This window comes from Hydra vulgaris, chromosome 08 (assembly GCF_038396675.1).
Source record: "Hydra vulgaris chromosome 08, alternate assembly HydraT2T_AEP".
In the NCBI taxonomy this organism is placed as follows: domain Eukaryota; kingdom Metazoa; phylum Cnidaria; class Hydrozoa; order Anthoathecata; family Hydridae; genus Hydra; species Hydra vulgaris.
Genome location: NC_088927.1, coordinates 8,967,501 through 8,990,744, shown reverse-complemented (window position 1 = coordinate 8,990,744; position 23,244 = coordinate 8,967,501). Strand labels below are relative to the sequence as shown.

Here is a 23,244-nt window from a genome sequence, read left to right as displayed (position 1 = left end):
CACTCTGCCGAAGCCGAGGCTTTTGCACTTAAGTAAGTAAAATTTGCTATCTTGTAGATCTAGCTATCTAGGGATAATACTAATTGTTGAAAAACATTTTTTAACATTTTACTGCAATTATAATATGTACTGCATATGGCAAATATATGTACTGCAATTATGCGTATTTTAACGAAAAAGGTATTTCACTACCACCACAAATCATCAAGCTTTTTAATTTTATATAGAAAAAACGACTAGCTAATTAGTAATTACTAATTACAAATTAGTAATTGAACCAGGGTATGAATTATAAAACTAATTTGGCTTCTCGTCAACTTAAGTCTAACATTTAAAATTATATTCATATCCATATATATTATATTCATATATAACATCAAGTCTAACATTTAAAATTATATTATAAGCAATGTTTAGTATACATTAGCTTGTACTTTAAAGTATAAAAAAAATAATAGTATTAAAATTACTATGTAATAATTACTAATTACAGTTGAGGAAAGTTATTTTTATAATATGTTTATTGTGATTAAATTAACTATCTATTGTTAGATATCAGGCAAACTATAATTTAAAAACGTAATCTGTTCTCCATGCTAAGGCAGCATCCTGTTTCTTTTGGCTTCAAATATGTTTCCCGTTGTGCTGAACAGAGGTTCACTTTTAACGGATGAAGGAAGTGCGCACAAAATTTTTATTAAGAACCTTGCCAAATCTCACTTGTTAGTGCTATTATCAGAGCAGGTGCAATTGTAAGCACCACACCACTTATAAGGGCATTCATTTTTTGGTAATGTTGATAGGCTAAAGTAGAAGTTGACTTCGTCCATGTTGATACAAAAAAGTATGAATCAATTTAAAGTTTAAACTAATATTTTAAATCTTTAATCAAGTAAGAAAAAAAGAATATTGTTACTCAACTTATAAACAATAAAGAATAAACATTTATAGTTGATAAATAATTATATAATATAATTTTGCCCACCGGCAATTCTGGTGTGCAAATAAACCTGTAAATAAATTTCTTGTAACAGGGTTGATTGCAACAAAGAAAAAATAGAGAAAATGACTAATTTGAAAATTAATTGATTTAAAAGTTAACATTAATTTTCAATAAAATTTGTAATAAATAAAAGAAATAAAAATTTTATTTAGATATTTTTTATTCGTACCATTTTCCTTTTAGAGTTTTTCCTCTTGGGTTTTTACTATTATACTTTTTTCCCCCTCCATCAGTGTTTTTACATTTAAACATTTTCATTTGTATCCATTTGGTCAAAGAAGCTGTATATGTCCATGCTTATTAGTTTTATTTTTTTGAATTTGACCATCACTATCAGAGTCTTAAACGAAGTCAACTTCTTTTTGCTTGTTGTAAATGATACTCTTAATGAAAGCGGTAGTGCTCTTGATATAAAATTTCCTTAAACATATTATGATCCGTTTCTTTAAAAAATTTAATTTGAAACGGGATTCGAGCATCATTGCAATTTTTAGACAAACATTATCTATTTATGAAAATGACTTTTAAAATCAGTTTTAAGTTCATCAACAACAGTTTTGATTCCAGTTGCTATGTCCCAAGCATAGTCAAGAAACGGTATGATCTCTGATGTGTCTGCAATCTTATCATTCGTAGCGCTTTTAAAGTGTTTTAGTACGCATACAATTATTTCAGCATGTTGCCATTAAATTTCTGAAAGTTATCTGATTTTGTAGTATTAAAATCATTAACTATTCATGTTTTTGAGTGGTGATAAGAAATAATTTTTCTAGCGTACGTTTCAAGCGCAAAAAACTAAATACATATTACAATGAAAATAGGTTTTAGTAAATACAACAGCGGAATATAATCAAGCATAAAACTTAAAATTTAAAAAAGCACCCATTAATTTTGATAAGCAGGTGAAGAAAAAAAAAAATAATAATAATAATAACAATATAGTTTGCGGCACGCCGCAATGTATACTATGTATGCCGCGGCATGCGTCAAGGAATCAAAGTAAAGGAGCAAATTACAAGTAGTAGAATTATAGAAATTATATTGTAAACAATAAAATTATTTTATCTTTAATATAGCAGTTGCTTATAACCTTTAAAAACACTGCCGAAGCCAATGATTCGGCAAAAATGCTGAAGCTTCGCCATGTCAAAACCGAAGCTTCGGTACATCTCTAGTATTTTATATCATTTAAAATTCTGATTTGTGATTGCTTTTTTGAAACACAGTCAACTAAGAGGTCTATTATAAATAATATCAAAAACATTTTCACTTTTAAACATTTAGTTTAAATAACTTGTTTAATCGTGCAATAATGTGCAACGTCTAAAAGCTGAAGAACGACATAAACTTTGTTACATTATAACATAAACTTTGTTATTAAATATACAAAAAGTTTACAATAAAACAAATTTGAATTAAGAAAAAAATAAATATACAATACCTTTGTGATACAAAAAGAACATAGCAGCTCTGCAGAGACAGACATCACAGCAGCTGCATTGTCAAATTCACCACAATAGTTAGGTGCACTGAATAATGTGACCAACTGCAGATGAAATACATTTAAAAAATAGCTTTCTAAAATTTTCTTAAAGTAGCACCTTAATTCTTTATAATACCTATTTTTTATTGCTGTAATTGTCTTTTTAAATTCAGTATTATAGATACATACTCTATTTAAATTATAAAGCACTATATTTATCTATATCTACTATATCATATATAATATATCTATAATTTATCATATATCTACTATATCATATGAAATATAATACACATAACTTTCAAATTACTATGTAATAAGGTATAGCGGTAGTGCTACCGAACTCTCGAACCCTCATTAAATACCGTGTTTTGACCAACGACACTACCTTAAGTTCAAACAATATTTTTTTGTTTACAATGCCGTACTTTCAAGAAAAAATTTTTCAACTACCGTCACTACCGAGGTATATTTCGGTATTTCATTCTACTACCGTCATATTAAAAAGTTTAATAAGAATTATTTTCCCATTTAATTAATGATAATTATTAAAATTTTTATTAAACGTTATACAGTAGAATTTCTGTAATTCGAATTTGATGGGGGAAAATAAAAGTTCGAATTAGACAGATTTTCGAATTACAGAAAGTTGATTTTTCTCAAACGCATTTCACGGTGATTTTGCATTTAATCAAATTATGGAGGTTTTCGAATTAAGGAGATTCGAATTAGAGAGATTGAACTGTATTAAAAGGAAGATTTAGTAATTAATATTAATTAATTTGATGATTGTTATAACAAGATATTTTTACAGTCTCAGTATTGTTTTTAAGTTTATTAAGTGAAGTTAAGTAAGATTAAGTAATAATCAGCAAAACAAGAATTATAAAAATTTAAAAAAATTCCTCGAGCAGGTCCTTTTTGGGAATATTTCATAAAAGACGGTCATGGCAAAACATTGCTCAATGTAAGTTGTGCCCAGCTCAAATAAGCACAAAACAAAGTTGCACAACAGGGCTAAAATGTCATCTTAAAGGCTGTCACAAATCAACTTTGAATAAAATTGAAAATTTAAACAGAAAAAGAGTTGCAGAAACTACCAGTGAGAATTTGGCGAAGGAATCTTTACAAGTGCCATCAGAGCATGACTCACAGGTTGTTTCCATTCAAGATGCTAAGAAAATGAAAATGGATATATCAACATATTGTAAAGTGGTGGCGAAGTATAATGCCAATGACAAAAGACAACTTTTGGCTGATTTTGAAATGACGAAATATCTTTGCATGGGTAATCTACCATTTGCAGATGATGTAACAGATGCTTTTAATGGACTCATGTCATTTCTGCGACCTAAAATAAACATAAAGTCTCCCACAACTTTTTCTCGAAACAAACTTCCAATTTTGCATTTTAATATTTAAGAATCAGTGATGAGCATATTAAAAAACGATCAAATGTTGCTTCAGTTGGCTTAACCTCAGATCTAGAGTCAAGTTGAAGCAATGATTCATATGCAGCTTTAACTTTGCACTACACTAATTCAAACTTTGAATTAAAATTCTTTCTGCTTGGCTGCAATGCATTTCCAGAGAGGCATACTGGGAACAATATAGCTTCCAAAACTGATGCTATTTTATCAGAAATACCTTTTAATAATTACTGTGAAATGACAGCCGTAATCGACAGAGGAGTCAACATGTTTTAAGGTAAAATCTTTTTTTAAATAATTTTTTCGCAGTGCGCTTATTTACCTTACTTGAAAGCGTCCAAAATTTTGCTTAAAGTTTAACGCAACTTAAAGTTTAAAACTATCTTCGATTACTTAGATATTTTACTGAAATACGTGCAAAATATTTTTCTTAAAATAAACTAATGCATTTTATTTTAAATCGAATATTTTAAAAATTATGCACGAATAATAAAAAAAAAAAATTTATTAACTACAGTGTTTTTTTTTAATTATCAATCTGGAATGTTAGTCGGGCTGTTTTGCGAATAAATAATATATATATATATATATATATATATATATATATATATATATATATATATATACATATATATATATATGTATATATGTATATATATATATGTATATATATATATATATATATATATATATATATATATATATATATATATATATATATATATATATATATATATATATATATATATATATATATATATATATATATATATATATATATATATATATATATATATATATATATATAGTATCGGACAAAACGAGTGCAACCAAATAATGCTAATTTAGTTTCTTTATATAAAAGTGCTGCATTTTTTCAATTTAGAGAAATAACTATGTAACTGTTTAGCGACAAAGTTCTTCAAGTTTTATTCATCACAAAGTTCATTATTTGTACACGAAAATTAATAAATTAATCAAAAGTATTCAAAAAAGTTGATTTCCTTCTGGACAAAACAAGTGCAACTCGACAAAATGTTGACCAAGCTGTATTTCGCTATCAATATTTTGTGGCGAATCCTTTGTTGTCGACCACAGCCTTGCATCTTCGAGGCATAGATTCGATCAGGTGATCAATGAAACTTTGTGGAATCGCTGCCCAGGTCTTTTGGATTTGTTCAAACAGTTGATCCTTATTACGAACACCTTCACGATTAATTCTGCAGTTGACGATCTCCCACAGGTTCTCGATAGGGTTGAGATCCGGAGATTGAGGCGGCCAATCCATCACCGATAGGTGGTTGTCTTGAAACCACTGCTTGAATACTTTTGCAGTGTGTTTCGGATCGTTGTCTTGCTGAAAAACCCATTTTATTGGCATATTCCATTCAGCATGAGGTAACATAACATCTTTCAGGATATTTTTATACATGAAACGGTCCATTATTCCATCGTTTCGATGTATTGGACTTAGACCGTTAGCAGAAAAACGCCCCCAGACCATTACATTGCCTCCACCATGCTTCACGGTCTTATGGCAGTAACGTAAATCGAGGCGTTTTCTGGCCGGTCGACGTACACGGCAAATGCCATCGCTCCCAATGATGTTAAACTTCGATTCATCACTGAACAGGACAGTTCGCCATTTCTGTACATTCTAGTCAATATGAGATGTAGCTAACAGGAGTCTTTTCTTCTGGTTTTTTAGTGAAATCAGCGGTTTCTTTGCAGAGCGTCGAGAAAACAATCCGGCTTCAACAGCACGTCGTCTGATTGTTCGGTCCGATACAGGTAGCTCTAATTGCTTTTGTATCTTGACTGATGATATCCAGGGATCCTTCTTGACGGATCTGACGATCATAGAAACCTCTCTAGAAGTGGTGGAACGCGGTCTTCCACCTTTGTTATCTGCTGCCAACTTCCCTGTGGAACGATATTTGGAACATAGTCTTGATACGATCCATTTTTTCACGCGATATTTATCACAAATACTTTTTTGTGACATTCCACTTACGTAATCGCCAATAATTTTCTTTCTTAGTTCCAATCCAAGACTGTCGGGAGCCATTTTTGCACTTGAAGTCATAAAAACAATAAAAATAAATAATCACGCTTCCCAAGGATTACCGTGTTACATTTACCTTGTGATGATACAATAATGCTCTGTGGAATACAACGTCTAGGTTGGATGTGGACTGTATTGATGTAATGAAACACTTGTTGTATTTCACTTCTTGTATTGATGTTCTTCGATAAAACACTTTGATAAAACTCACTTCGATAAACTGTCTTAAAAATACTGACTGATTGACTTCCATATACTGACTGAATTACATGTCGATTTACATGTCTCTTATATAGTAAAATGAACCTGTTCTGAAAGAAACTAGAGAGGATTCTATATTCTGTATTGATGTAATGAAACACTTGTTGTATTTCACTTCTTGTATTGATGTTCTTCGATAAAACACTTTTATAAAACTCACTTCGATAAACTGTCTTGAAAATACTGACTGATTGACTTCCATATACTGACTGAATTACATGTCGATTTACATGTCTCTTATATAGTAAAATGAACCTGTGTGAACCTGTTCTGAAAGATTCTAGATGCTTCTTTTCGATGCTTCTGGAAGCTTCTGGATGCGTCTTGATGCTTCTGAATGTTTCTGGATGCTTCCAGATGCTTCTTCTGGAAACTTCTGGAAGCTTCTGCATGCTTCTGGAAACTTTTAAATACTTCCTTTAATTATTAAAAAATTTCCGTGACGTTGGCATGGACCAGACTTAAGAAAATAAAACAAACCAAAAAAGTTGCACTTATTTTTTTTGCTGCAAAATGGCATTTGTCAACGAAATTCTGCCTGTGTACTGTCACCTGTCAGCTGATTGCTCATGTCATGGCATGCTATGACTCCAGACTCCTGAACTGTTTGCTGTGGTAGTATAGTTCTTTTCGTTTTTAAGACAAGAAAAATTAGAAGCACTTTTTAGCATTGTTCGATGTTGGTTGCAAATGTTTTTTCCAATACTGTATATATATATATATATATATATATATATATATATATATATATATATATATATATATATATATATATATATATATATATATATATATATATATATATATATATATATATATATATATATATATATATATATATATATACGTCCCTGGTAGTACCGCGCTCAACTTGTTTCTCCGCGCAGCAGCCTTGTTCGTCAAGGTTCGTGTTTCGGAGTTATAGAGTTGAGAGAGGGTTATAACCACTATTAAGTAACCTCCTCATCTGTAGTGGCTTTATCGGCCTTGAGGAGGTGAATAAGAAAAAAAAAATATATATATATATATATACACATTGTAAGAAATGCATTTTAAAAATGCAATTGTAACGAGTTTAAACTGATTTTTATAGTGCTAGGACTTTTTACCTTAGACTTCCTTCGCGAAGCTGATTCTTTTTTTAAAGAAAGTTTGTATCATTCTATAAGAAACTAAAAAAGTCAGCTGCCCCAACCTGCCCCATTTCGAAATAATGTGGTTTTAAAAAGCTCATTTTATAAAAAAATTAGCGACGTAAAAGCTAATACGACGTAATATATATACATATATATATATATATATATATATATATATATATATATATATATATATATATATATATATATATATATATATATATATATATATATATATATATATATATATATATATATATATATATATATATATATACATATATATATATATATATATATATATATATATATATATATATATATATATATATATATATATATATATATATATATATATATATATATATATATATATTCACATTAAAAAGTTTTGTTCAGAAATTTCAGGAAAAACTCTTAAAACATAAAAGTTAAAGGTAATTTACGTCGCATTAGTTTTTACGTTGCTAATTTTTTTATTAAATGAGCTTTTTAAAGTTCTAAAGTCTAAAGTTCTCTTCTAAAGTCAGAAACAGTGGAAAAGCTTGTTTACATTAAAGAAAATATCTCAAGAATAACAAATAGAAAAAGGAAAATTGAAGAAGATATTCCAGAGTCTATAATCGATTTCAAGGTCTGGAATCCAGACCTTGAAATCAATAAATTTTAATTAAGTTAAACATATTTTTATATTGTTTCCATTGGATGTATTCAATTTGAAATAAAATAAATAATAGAACAAAGCTGTGAATCTTTTTTTCATACTCCCGAACAATACCGACTATTGTTTACTGCCGAATCTTAACAAGAGTTAAAACATATACTACCGTTAGTAATACTGATAAACAATAGTAGACATGCTTAACACCGATGCTCTCGTCACTTCCGACTTTTATCACTACAGCATTCCCTTACTATGTAACTATACCAACTATATCTACTTTGTCATATGAAATATAACCTTTTGTTTAATCTAGTGTAGCATATGTAATATAAAATTTTTTGTCTCATCTACTTTATCATATATAATAAATAATCTATTGTTTAATCTACTGTATCATATATAATACATAACTTTTTGTTTAATCTATTATATCATATACTATCTATAACTTTTTGTTTAATCTACTATGTCATATATAATATATAAACTTTTTGCTTAATGTACTGTATCATATGCAATATATATCATTTTGTTTAATCTACTGTATCATATATAATAAATAAGTTTTTGTTTAGTCTATTATGTCATTTATAATATATAACATTTTGCTTAACCTACTGTGCCATATAATATACAACTAGTTGTAACTTTTACTTTAAAACCTAGGGGAAAAAAATTTTTATATTAGATATAATTTTATTAATAAAACAGCTGACTAAACTATTTTTTTTATTGAAAAACTACTATTTATTCAAGGACAAGGGTTTCAATGAGAATACTTTACTCCCCTTCCATCCCAAACTGTTAATGCTAAAATTCATATATTATCAAACAAGGATTAACTCTTATATCCGATCTTTCTTGGAAAACATATATCAAATCCATTGCAAATTAGCATCTGCTAAGGTTGCATCTTTTTATCATGCTCGCCATATTCTTACTCCGGATTCTATTCTTTATCTCAATAAATCTCTAATCTGTCTTTGTATTGAATACTGTTGCCATATCTGGAGCGGATCTTTGATTGATGCCCTTTCTCTTTTAGACAATGTGCAAAAACGCATAAAACATAGTTGGACCTGCTCTTGCAGCCAACCTTCAACTATTGTCACATCGTCGTAATGTTGCTTCTCTTTCTCTTTTTTATAAATACTATAATGGATAAAAAGGAAAATAGATCTTTTAATGACAACTATAGATTGTATAAATGACCAAAATTAGGAAAGACTTAAGGCGCAAAGGTATTGAGATCATTAAAGACCTTCTTTCTTGAAAAGTATTATCACAATAAGACTATTGAATTTCAGTGCATTTAAAAGGCAGCTACTACATATTTTAAACATAGCTTCAAGCATTATAAAGATGCTAAAAAGAAGGCTATTGAACTAATTACAAAAGTTGTCGTGTATGTTCCTGAACTATGGAAACAAGGAAAAGAAATATGCAATCAAAGAGATCTGAATCCATTCCGTTGCATCATTCGAGTGGGAACCGATGGTGATCAAGGGTCTTTAAAAATTGTAATGAACATTTTTGATCCAGAGTCTTCAGCAGACTATATAAACTTTAGGCTCACTGGCTTCAATAAAGTACTAATTTTGTCAATCAAATAAATAATTTATTTATAAGCATTTTAAATTTAAATAAAAATCATTAAAAAATATTATTGAATTTTTATTGTAAGAGGCATGGCGAAAAGTTTGCCTGTTGCTATTGTAAAGCAACGAAAGAGGAATCCACGGGCCAGTTAAGAATATTTCAAAGTCTTAATGATTGGTACCTAAAGTATGTTGAAGACGGCGAGCAGTACAAGAACATGCAGATTTAAAAAAATGTTGTTGGTCGATGTTTGCTACAAGAAAATCTAGAGACTCTGATAATTGACATTAGTACCACCTGGTAATTGACATTATTACTAATGAACTGCATTATTTTGTCAATTCAAACATCTTCCAATAAAAAAAGAACATGTATATGACATTTATGACGATATTTAACAATATACAGTATTATTAATTAAATTTTTAAATTTTGCCAATTTGTTATTAAAGATGTATGTAAATTCTGTCTTACTATTTTTTGTTGATTATTAAGATATAAAACTTTCTGAAACTGATATTTATTAAACATAAATAGATCAAAGTTACATTTAACAATGCATAAACTAATGTGTTTGCAATGAACACTCATACTACACATACCAGTGCATACGCCCTGCATATAAACCATTTTAAACACCCCTTTACAGGCTGTTTCATTAAAAAATCATCAAAATCTCCCACGAAGATGCGGTTTTTATTTTGTTTTTAGCTGTTTTCTTGTCAGTTTGACATAGTGTAATAGTTTGCCAAATATTTTTACACTGCTATGATATTCAACCTAAAACGTACATATTGATGCAGTGTAGAGTGAGCTGTAAAGTATGCAAAAAAAAAAGGAGACTATACACCTTATAGCTGTAAAATATATATAAACAAAAATAGAAGACTATAGGGTGAGACGTAAAATATGTAAGCAAATTATTCTCATAAAAATTAAAAATTTGAACTTTAAATACTCAAATTATAGCAATAATTACCTTTCTCTTTTGAAAAAACTGATAGCCATCCTCAACAACCTTGTAAACAAAATTGAAATCTTTTTTTGAATTATAAACTATAATTATAAATAATATAATTCTTAAAGTTGATGTTTAAGTCGCCATATCATTTATATGTATTTTTTTTAACTGTTCTGTTTTGTTGTTCTTTAAAAGGTAGGTTACTATTTCAAATATTTTTGTTTGTTGAATATTTTTATTTCAGTAAAAAATGTGTGAATTATACAATTGAAAATAACGATTTGAATTGTATAAGTATTTATGTAATGCAATCATAATTATATTTTGCAGTTGGCAAGTTTACAAATTTAAAATTAAAATTTATTTTTCAAGTTTTGTCAAAAAGTAAGGTGCATTTCGGATGCTATTTTTTGCAAAAAAATTGTATATGCATTAGGGTGGGTCAAACGCCCCTTATTTTTGAAAATCGAAAGGCACTGTTTTCTGTGTGCTGTGGGTGTACTTGGTGATCAATTAAAAGCATAATTTAACTCATTTACACAATTTTTAGACCCTGCTCAATGGGCTCAAAGGTCAAAATTTCACCTCGAAAAATCATATTATAACCGGTTAAATAACTTTAAAAATGAATATCTTTGAGGAACTGTTTTTTATCCGAATTTTTAGGTCTATATGATCATTTTAAGCTTAACTTTATAGTAATTGAATAAATTTTAAACTGTGCTCAAGCGTTTTGGACCCTGAGTTTTGACCCGGTTTCTTAAAAATTTGACCGGTTTTTACTTCAACTTGCCGGTCTGTTTATTTTATTAAGATCGCTAACATTTATGACGCTTTTAAGCTTTATTTAAGTAGAAAAATTGATTTTTTCGCATAGAGAAAAATCAAAAATAATTTTAATTTTTATTATTTTCCTGTTTTATATTTTATTTTAGAGGAAAAAATAATATATCTAAATTAACAGTGGAAACAAATATAATTTAATACTTAAAATTAAAATGGGAAAAGATACAAGATCGAAACATAAAGTTTTTTTGATCAATGATACCATTGAGATACTACCATCATCTCAATTGCCTACTGGAGAGCAAGTTCTGCAATATTTATATGGTAAACTAATTAAAGCAAGAAAAGAAAAATTAAAATATAAACACAGTGATATAGTTTCTTACAAATTTCCCCATGGGAGTTTTGAAATTGGTTGCAATAACCTTGGAGGATGTAATTTTCTTAAAAGCACTTGTGTTGTTTCGTCACTGAAGAAAATCTGGAACAGAAGTTCATTTCCAATAGTAGCTGACCAATATATTAGGTAAATGATGCAGTATATATTTATTTTTGAATTTAATTTCTTAAAACAAATACACACACACACAGATATATATATATATATATATATATATATATATATATATATATATATATATATATATATATATATATATATATATATATATGCATATATATATATAGGTAAGAATCTTACCATAACACTACAACATTGTATTCTTTATATAGAAGTGAGATCTTGTGCTTGGAAAATCGTAGAAAGAAGCTATCAAAAAACAGATCACGTAAATCACCACAAAATTTAAGTACTATAGATAACTACAAACGTGAAATAAAGTGCTTATTTTATATAAGTGTGAAAGATGTGGAGCGAAAAATTTTATCAAACAAACAAATCACTAAAGAGGAAAGAAATGTCGATATAAATTTTTTGAATGATCAACGAGGAGAACGTAAAGCTGTGATGGGTGGAATAGACAAAAAGTACTTATTTACTGCTTGTAGAAAGCAAAGGGAGATTGAATCTACCAAAAAAAAAAGGGTGACTCCTTCAAATAGTAAAATATTAGCTTTTGAATATGTAAGCGATTTAGTTGTAAATCAGGTTAGCAGTGAAGAATCACAATGCGAAGAGGATATCCGAAATTTTGAATATCAAAAGAAAAGAAAACCACGATCTCATAAAAGAAAACCAGATTTTGTTGAAGTTATGCTACCTAGGAAAATCTTAAAGGCTACTGCTGTTACAGCAAAGAGATATGGTATTCAGAGTTCAGCACATACAGCTACTTTGACTAATGTCATTAACTCAGCTGGTGGAAACCTAAAGGACTTTGATATTTCTCTTAAGTCAGCAAAGGTCCATTCAAATGATGCAATTAGTGATAATGGTTTAAAAATAAAGGAAAATTTCATTAAAATAGCCTGGGGAAAACTACTTTGTGTTCATTTTGATACAAAATTAGTAAAAGAGTATTTTTATGGTGAAAATAGAAATGAGTGCTTAGCACTAGTGATTTCAAGTCCTAATATTGATAAAGAACAACTTATTGGGGTTCTTTCTATAACAGATAGTCGTGGAATAACACAAGCCAAAGCTATTAAGGAAATATTGGAATTTTGGAATCTCTGGGATTTAATACATAATGTATGTTTTGACACTACATCTTCAAATACAGGTGAGAATAATTTGTGCACCTAATAGTATAATATATGATATTTTTGTAATTTGTTGTTTTTATAATTTTCATTATACTTTTTAATTTTTTTCTCTTCAAATAAATGAATCAAATCAAGGCTGGATGCAGGGTGCATGTGTATTGCTGGAAAAATGGATGTGCAGACCGTTAATATGGTTTGCTTGTAGACATCACATATATGAGCTCCATATTAAGGTTAGAACCATACTATTTATTGTTTATTTATAAAATACTTTTGTTCTAGTTCTGTTCAAATGGCTTTTTTATTTTCTTATTTGTCATTATCTAGCATGCAGCACTTGCAGTTTCTGGGATAGTTTCAAATGGACCAGTTGATAATCTTTTCAAAAAAATCAAAATTTCTGGGAAATTATAAAGCTGCACATAAATTTCAACAACCTTAACAGGTTTGTATGGAGCTAGCAAAAAGGAACATTTTTAGAAGAAATGGTAGAGATTTGTATATTTCTTTTTTCTTAATTAAAAAAAAAAATCATATTAACAAATTTGAATTACATTTTTTTGAAGGCTTTTGAAACCAAAATTTATCTTGAATGTTCCTTGTTCACAGACAATTTTCCACGTGGTGACTACAAGCATTTGGCAGAACTTGCTCTGGTTTGGCTAGGCAGTGATAAACTAGCAAATTTAAGTTTTGTAAACCTATAGCTTTTCATCATGCAAGATTTTTATCAAAAGCTATCTACTACATGACAATAGAACTGCTTACATTTAATTTGCAACAATTTGATATAATTAGTGCAGAAGAAATAGCATTCATGCAAGATGGTTTTTGAAAGCACTATTGGCAGCCTCTTCTCCTTGCTTAGATTTATGTGCAATCAGGGACATGATCAAGTATGGATCATTTAATAAAATAATTTCAACTGCAGCAATTAAAAGTTTAAAAAATAATTTATGGTTTCTTACAGAACAAAATGTTGTACTTGCTATATGCGATGAAACGCTAGACAATAACACAAGAGAAAAAATTGCCAAAAAATTATTTTTATACCCTAAACCTTCAAGATTAATATTGGGAAAACTACCTTTTCCAAACATTAACATAACGAAAATTCCAGAGTTATGGGAACTGGTTGGACCTCAAAGTTGGATTCTAATTCAACAGCTAAATCTATCTGCAATAGAAACAGAATGGATGCAAGTTTGCTTAAAGTAAGTTTTTTTCTTAATTGATTTAATTTTATTAAATTTTTTACCATTTAAAATATTTAAAAATGCCTGTATATATTTTATTTTAGAGATTGGAATAATTTTTCAGGATATCGAATCCTAAAAAAATTCATAGAAAAGTTAAGAGTAGTAAATGATTGTGCTGAGAGAGGAGTAAAGCTTATCCAAGACTTTACACACATGTGCCAGGATGAGGAATTAAAGCAATGTTTGATGAATTCAATTTCAAGTCACAGACAAAAATTTTCAGTCAGTACTAAAGACAAGTTGTCAAAAATTATAACTATGCATAACACAATAAGAAAACTATCCCTAGTTGTATATTTCTTCTGCTGTCGATAGCTAGCTATTAAATCTAATGTTACGTAGAAACCGGGTTCTTTTGAGAAACCAGGTCAAAGTTTTAACATAAAAAACTTACAAAACAACATCTAAAGCTGTCCTAATAGTCTCTATTTTGCTGAATTATTGCTTTAATTGATCACACAAATGTCCCTATTCACTTGGACAAAAAAAACAAAAACAAAAAATTAATTAAGGAGGTTTAATTACTCATAATATGACTTTTTGGGGCAAAAATTTAACTTTCGAGCCCGTTGAGCGGGGTCTAAAATTTGAGCAAATAAGTTAAATTTTGTTTTTTATTGATCATAGAGTATGCCCACAGCACATGGAAAACAGTGCCTTTTGATTTTCAAAAATAAGGGGCGTTTGACCCACCCTAATATGCATGTTCATTTAAATTAAGCTATAATACTTTAATTAATTCTATTTAATCTGTGTATATTAAATAATAAATTGTGATTATTATGTCATTTTTTTCTTTTTTCTTGATGATAATGATGATCATGACAACGACACAAAAATTAATTAAATCACAAAATATCTATTAGGTATATGACAAATTGATACGACGAAATAATTTTGTTAATGTATTTTTACCTATTATTAAGTAGATATACTCTAAAAGTCAAAATGCTTTTATTAAAATAAAATTGGGTGTGGTGGGAGTGTTGTTTTACTCAGACCAAAGGGTATTCTAGAGATGGGTGTGTCATTTTACTCAGAACACAAGCTATTCTAGAACTAGGTTTGTTGCTTTACTCAGAACACAAGCTATGGTAGGGAGGGGTTTATTGTTTTATTCAGAGCAAAAGCTATTCTATAGATAGGTGTGTTGTATTACTCAAAACAAAATCTATTCTAGAGATGGGTGTGTTGCTTTTCTGGGTGCGTTGTTTTTTTCATAACTCAAACTATTCTAGAGTTAGATGTGTTGTTTTTCTCAGAACTCAAATTATTCTAGAGATGACCGTATTGGAGAACTCTATCAAGAAAGTTTAGTTGTGGAAATAATTATTTGCCATTGTTGTTTAGATATGAATTTAAAATTTTAAAATTATTTGCACAAACTTTTTAGACTTATTCAAATCAAAAACTTTTAGACAACACAATACTTCACCAATAATTAAATTTTTGTTTTTCTTTTTTTTCCTTTATTTTCAAGTTATTTTAATCACAATTGAGTTTTTAAAACTTGTGACAAAAGTTATAAACCTAACAGTACTTTATTTTCATTTATGTGAAAATTTTGTTATCCCACAACTTGAACAAGAAATAGTATGCAGCAATAATTAAAAAAAAACTTTTGAATGAAAAGATTATTGAGAGACTTTTATCTTTGGGGAAAATAAAAAACTAAATAGTGTCCTTTAGAGTACCTTTAAAACTTCATACTTCAATGTCACACCATGTGCAAGAAGAAAGCATTTAAACACAACTAAAAGCATTCAATTTCTCAGAAATATTTAAAAGTAATAATTTAAATTATTTCTGAAAATGGTATGTGCTATATTATATAAATCTTTAAAAACATCAATAATTTATATATGCTTTAAATTATTGATGTTTCTAAAGATTTATTATAAAATCTACAAAGTTATAAAACTAATTTTCTTTAAAAATGACATCACTGATTACTGTGATTTTTTAAATTATATCAACTTGATACTGGATACTTAAATTGCCATATCAAAAGGATTTTTCATTATATATTTTTCTCTTAATGCATTTATATGCATATATATATAAATGTATATATATATATACTCTTAGGTGTTCAATACACAAGAGGGGAGATTTATTAGTTTTTGGAAATTTTTCCCACCCACACATGCTTATAAATACCCCCTCCTGCTTACTTGTTATCAACAAAAGAAAAACATCTTATAACTAAAAAAGAAAAAGTATATTTCATTCACTGATAAGAATTAATGTGTTTAGTCTAATTAGGCTTTAAAAATCATTGACCTTAAATAAATCTCACAAATTTCATTATATATATATATATATATATATATATATATATATATATATATATATATATATATATATATATATATATATATATATATATATTTATATATATACACAAAATTTATATACGTATTATACATTACATTATAATTGTAATTAGATTATAGTACATTGTAATAAGACTACATAATATAAAGTTTGCTTAAACTCTGATACTTGATAATGCCACAATGATTTGACAAATATATAAATTTTGGAAAGTGGACTTTTTTTGTTTATAATTTAATTTAAAAGAAATGAATAAAAAAAACACACACAATTGTATAATCCCAATTATATTATCCCCATTCATAGCGGCCTTGTTCGCCAAAGTTCGTGTTTTGGAGTTAAAGAGTTGAGAGAGGGTTATAACCACTATTAAGTAGCCTCCTCGTCTGCAGTGACCTTAGGGAAGTGAATAAATATATACATATATATATATATATATATATATATATATATATATATATATATATATATATATATATATATATATATATATATATATATTATATATACATAAACAGTTAAAGATTTTCAAAGCAGATTTCTGGAAGAAACTGTGGTCAAAATTTAGTATATATAGTATTTAACTTATAATTTATATATTAAAAATAATAAAATTGAGTTTTTACAATTTAAAGTTATAAGTTTGTCAATTAAATTGAAAAGGTGCTAAACAACTACTGTTGTTTAAAAATGCACATTTTGTTAATAAAACTATTGTTTTTTAATTTTTTTATAATTTTATAGTTGGCCTCCAAATAAATACAAACGGTGTATTTTTGGATGAATGTAATGAAAATGTTTCAACAACCTTATTAAAAAAAAACAGTTTATGATGAAATAATATAACACTTATTTATAATTAGGGTGCCTTATTATTTCTACAATATTGCATAAAATAAATAATGTCAATTTATATTGTGTTGATGTTATTGTGTATCATTTATGAAATGCACTTAGACTTCAACTCAGCTATTAGGTAATTTTTAATACCACAATCAACAATGACTCATTTTACGGGTTGCTGATCTTTAATTAATAAGCTTTAATTTAATATTAAATAAATAACTATTGAAAATTATAAAATATATTGTTAAATAAAGTTACTTTGAGTTAAAAACAATGTAAGTAATAAGTAATACGATATATTTAAAACAATACCTGATGTGCACGGGCAACTAAACTAAAATTATTTTTTTTCAAAAAAGTTTGAACTATATCCCCACCAAATGTCCATGAAACACCACGATCGTTGTCTCCCCATCCAGTAATATCCTAAATTCAATAAAAATATATAAAACACTACTCACCAAATAAAATCAAATAATCACTTATTTCCTTGTATATATTTATCAAAAAATTCATAAAAGAATAATATTTCTAAAAACACCTAGGAATATGCTATGAAATGGGAATCAAAGTTATTCATTGAGAATATGGCAATATACACAAGAACTATGTATCTTTATTGACTCACAGTATATGTAATAAATACAACTTCAAAGCACAACTTAACTATTTCACCACTTACACTCTTCAGGTATATATATATATATATATATATATATATATATATATATATATATATATATATATATATATATATATATATATATATATATATATATATATACATATATATAGTTATTACAAGCTTCTTGTAAATGTGTCCTAGGTGTTTATAATCTATGTTAAACTTTTTTTCGATAGTCAGGTGAAAACAGAGCAATAAATATTTTTTTATTAAATAGTACTTAAAGTAATTAAATACTGTTTTTATTTTTGTTAATATGAAATAAGTTATATTTTTTATTTGTTACTCACTAACCTTTTAATTATAAATAATCATTATTAGTTTTAAAGTTGCTATTACAAATTTAAGAAATTAATTTAAAAAAAGTTAAACATATTTTAATTCGCTTATACAAATACCTAGAAATGAAAGAAGTTAGTTTGTTTAATTATTAAAAAAAAATTTAATTGAAAATTAAAAAGAAATAAAAAATTTAATTTATTTTTTTAGTAAAAAGTATTTTGCAAAGTTCAGCAGACCTACTTTTTCCACATTCACCCTTAGGTCCTTCTGATCATGGTTTGATCTCTCTAAAACTATTATCACATTCTTTTTAATCATCTGAATACCCCTATCGTTTATACCTCACATTGTACTGTTGAAATTTCCAATTGAAACCATTACTTCCATATCTATCAGCAAAACAATTCTTCAGAAAACAGACGCCTGTTTATTACTTCTAGAAACCATTGTAAAAAGGTTTTGTCTAACACCAGAACCCACTAATCTCAGATCATGAAATCTTGTATCTCATCATAAAAATTAGGTTTTCATGACTTCTGGAGAATTTTTAACAGTATCAATAATAAGGGCAAATCTGTTATTCCACCTCTCTTGTATGGTTCAGACTTTGTCACCTCACCTTAAGACAAAGCTGAATTGTTTGCTACGAACTTTTCATCAATATCATCTCTTGATTCCACTAGTTGCGTTCTACCTAATTTTGCCGTCAAACAGGTTGAACCATTGCCTGACATTCGTATAACTCCAGCTTCTCTAAAATAATTTCCTCCTTAGACTCTTCTACAGTTTGTGGCCTTGACAACATACTTGTTGAAGTCTTGCAAAAGACTATAACAGGTATGTTGTCCGGGCCACAGAAAGCGGCATCTATTATTCCTACTTTCAAAAATTCTGGAGAGCAATATGATTAGTCTAACTACCGTCCCATTTGTCTTCTTCCTATCATAAGCAAGGTTTTTGAATCTTTAATTAACAAACACTTAATCTCTCATCTTGAATCTAATAACTTACTTTCTGATCATCAATATGGATTTCGATCTTCTTGTTCTACAGCTGATTTGCTTACAGTAATAACCAAAAGGTTTTATCATGCATTAGATAAAGGTGGAGAGGTTAAAGCCATCACTCTTGACATTTCTAAAGCTTTTGATAAAGTTTGGCATGCTGGTCTTCTCCATAAGCTTCTTTCTTACATTGTATCAGGTAACACCTTTAAGATTGAATCCTTCCTTTCCAATCATAGTATAAAAGGTGTATTCAATGGACAGCACTCTTCTTCTTCTTCTGTAACTTCAGGAGTTCCTCAAGGTTCAATCCTTGGCCCTATACTCTTTTTAGTTTACATTAGCGATCTTTGAGATATTCTCACATATTTCGCTGATGATACTACTATTTATTCTTGTCATGATAAGAAGCCAGCACTCTTTGATTGCTTGGAGGGGGCATTTTTTGGAAGGGGCACAAGTTTTTTTCCTCTAACATCTGTTATTTGAAATTCCCTTCCTTCATCTTGCTTTCCTGATTAACATAATTTGCAAGCCTTTAAGTCATCCGTCAATCGTTATCTTGCTCTACAATCTTCATCTTTTCTCTTGCAGTAACTTCCAACTCAAATTAGTGGTTGCTTGCAGCCTTGTTGGAAGCGAAGATGTTAAAATATATATATATATATATATCTACATATACATATATATCCTGTGTTAAGGCTGAGATCAGGCCGAAGTTGAGCCGACATCATTACATCGGTTAAACATCTGCTTGGTTTATAATATCTGCCAAATGTTGGCTAAATGTCTGTTGGCCACCAAATAAGTTCATTTGTTGGTTAACAAACATTTAGCAAATGAACATCCAATATTGTTTGGTTTTTTATCGAAGGATTTGAATAAAAAGCAAACATATAATTTTTTTAACTTTAAAAATGGCATCAAAGCTTTGTGACAGGCGAGGAGCAAATTCTATATTGTCTACTTTTTTTACTGCATTACTTGGTAAATTTATATCAATTATATTATTAATCAATTGGTTAATTGATTAATAAACTGATAAGACTTTAAATTATTAGATTCATTAAATCAAATATTAATTAGTATGCTGATAATATATTTTTTTATATTAAACTTTGATAATATAAAAAGTAATTATAATTATTGTTGTATGTATTCCTTATATAAAATTGTAATTATATTTATTATTAAATAGATATATATGTATATAGTATAGTAATGTATATAGTATAGTAATAACAATAATAATATTTTTTAGTTTTTATTTGTAACTAACCAAATATTTTTTTAATGCTAATTTTTGTTTATTAGCAATTAAGTAAAAAAGCATTAAAATTAAAACAAGTTAAACAAACATTAAAATAAAAAACACTCAAATAAAAAACAATTTAAAAAAACAGTTAAATGCAATTTAATATTTTGTTTAGGTGATAATCGTAGGGCACAAGCAAATAGAAATTACCCTTTAAAAATTGTTGCAGAGATAATGCTGAAGTGTTATAAAGTTACTTATAAATTCTTTTAATTGGGTAAATTAGGGATTTGGGTATTATTAAATACTAAATTTATGGTTTAATTACACATAATTATATAAAGATTTAATTAGTGACTTTTGATAAGTTTATTTTTATTTTTTTTAGTTCAAGTGATAGATGCCAAAGAAATCAAAGTTAGTCGACTTATTAATTATGTGATTAATTTTTTTTTATGGATATATACAAGTATATGTAGAAAAAGGTTTTATTATTCTATAGATAATATATTTAAGAGGATCAAAACCTGAATGTAAGGATTACATATATATATATATATATATATATATATATATATATATATATATATATATATAATATATATATATATATATATATATATATAGGTAAATTATGTTAGTGTATTTTACAAATAGAGTGCTCAATGTTCTTAAAAAACAGAGCAATAATTAATTAGTAAAAAACACTTATCAAACTTTTATCTTCGACTTGAAGTTTCACCATTGCTGGATCATCAGGAAGAGTTACTAAATCTCAAAAAAAATTCAATTTATAGAAAAAAACTATTTTACAGGAAGTTATAAATTATTATAAAAATTTTTTAATTATTATAAAAAATTTTTAATTTTTAATTATAAAAAATTTTTAAATATTATAAAAATTTTTTAATATAAATATAGTAAATATAGTAAAATATAAATATAGTATTATAGTATAAAATATAGTATAAATATAGTAAAATATAGTAATATAAATATAGTAAAAATATAGTATAAATATAGTAAATATAGTAAATATAGAAAAATATAAATATAATATTTAAATATAGTAATTAAAAATTTTTTATAATAATTTATAACTTCCTGTAAAATAATTTTTTTCTATAAATTGAATTTTTTTTGAGATTTAGTAACTCTTCCTGATGATCCAGCAATGGTGAAACTTCAAGTCGAAGATAAAAGTTAGATAAGTGTTTTTTACTAATTAATTATATATATATATATATATATATATATATATATATGTATATATATATATATATATATATATATATATATATATATATATATATATATATATATATATATATATATATATGAAAATTTTATTAATGATAATTATATTATATAAAAATAAATAGTTAATAAATGTTAGAACAGCATAAAAAATGAAGTTTAATAACTAAAAAAGGAAAAATTTTTACCAATTTTTTTGACAATGTTTTTTTTTTAAATAAGTTTTTTATAATGAAATTATCATTTTTAAAATTTTCATATAATTTCGCTTCATTTGAGACCCCACAATATTTTTTTTTGTTGATAATATTAGGAACTCATTAAATGTTCAAGGGTTTTGGGGGACTTCTTTAAAACACTTTTTATTCAAAATAATAATTCAAAATAATTGTCATAATGTTGCTTCTCTTTCTCTTTTCTATAAATACTGTAATGGGCACTGCTCTAAAGAGCTAGCATCTCTTGTATCATCTACTAAAATTCATTCTCAAGTTACTCATCATTGAATTAAGTCTTATTCTTTTACTGCGACTGTTCCTAAGTGCTCAAAAAACTCTTATTGGCCTAGTTTTTTCCTCGAACATCAGTCCTTTAGAATTCGCTTTCCTTCCCATCTTGTTTTCCTGATTCATATAATTTGCAAGCTTTTAAATCATCTATTAATTGTTATCTTGCTCTATAAATTTAATCTTTCCCCTTCCAGTAACTTCCAACTCTAATAGTGGATGCTCGCAGCTTTGTTGCAAGTGAAAATGTTGAAAAAATATAGAGAGAAACACACACACACTTTTAAGCAAAATGTACAGAGTTCAAACTCATTACATACCTAGTAGCACTGTACTTAATTTGTTTTTCTGTGCAACAGTCTTGTTTATCAAGGTTAGTGATTCAAAAAACAAATTGCAAACATACTCATGTATTTTTGAAAAATTTCGCAAAAAATTGGAACCTGATTGCTGCCACTGATTATCAAATCTGTTATTTTACTTTTTTATAATTGCATATTATTTAAATATAAGTATTAATATTTCTAACAAATTAATGTTATCAACAGCAAAACAAAAACAAAATTAAAACCACCATTGAACAAAATTTATAATGAGAACATTAACAATGTAAATTGTTTGAAGCAAACCAATTCTATGTAGAAGGTTGCCCAAAATTAACTGTTTGTAGGCATAACTATCCCCAAGAATTAGAAAAAAACTAATTAATATTTCAATAATGAGAAAAATGGATACAGGGGTTTTCAAAAATTACTTTTAA

The 23,244-nt window shown here is 27.2% G+C and overlaps 1 protein-coding gene across 2 annotated transcripts in view; it reads right to left on the bottom strand.

Annotated features, from left to right (window-relative positions):
- Positions 1–23,244, bottom strand: part of LOC100209657 (uncharacterized) — a 59,214-nt gene that overhangs the window by 1,994 nt on the left and 33,976 nt on the right. For both annotated transcript variants that reach the window (XM_065803017.1, XM_065803018.1), the window contains exons 8-10: positions 17,808–17,921; positions 10,621–10,659; positions 2,445–2,549 (exon numbers count right to left, since the gene is read on the bottom strand). In XM_065803017.1, the coding sequence (XP_065659089.1) occupies positions 2,445–2,549; positions 10,621–10,659; positions 17,808–17,921 (258 nt within the window). The remainder of the gene's footprint in view (positions 1–2,444; positions 2,550–10,620; positions 10,660–17,807; positions 17,922–23,244) is intronic.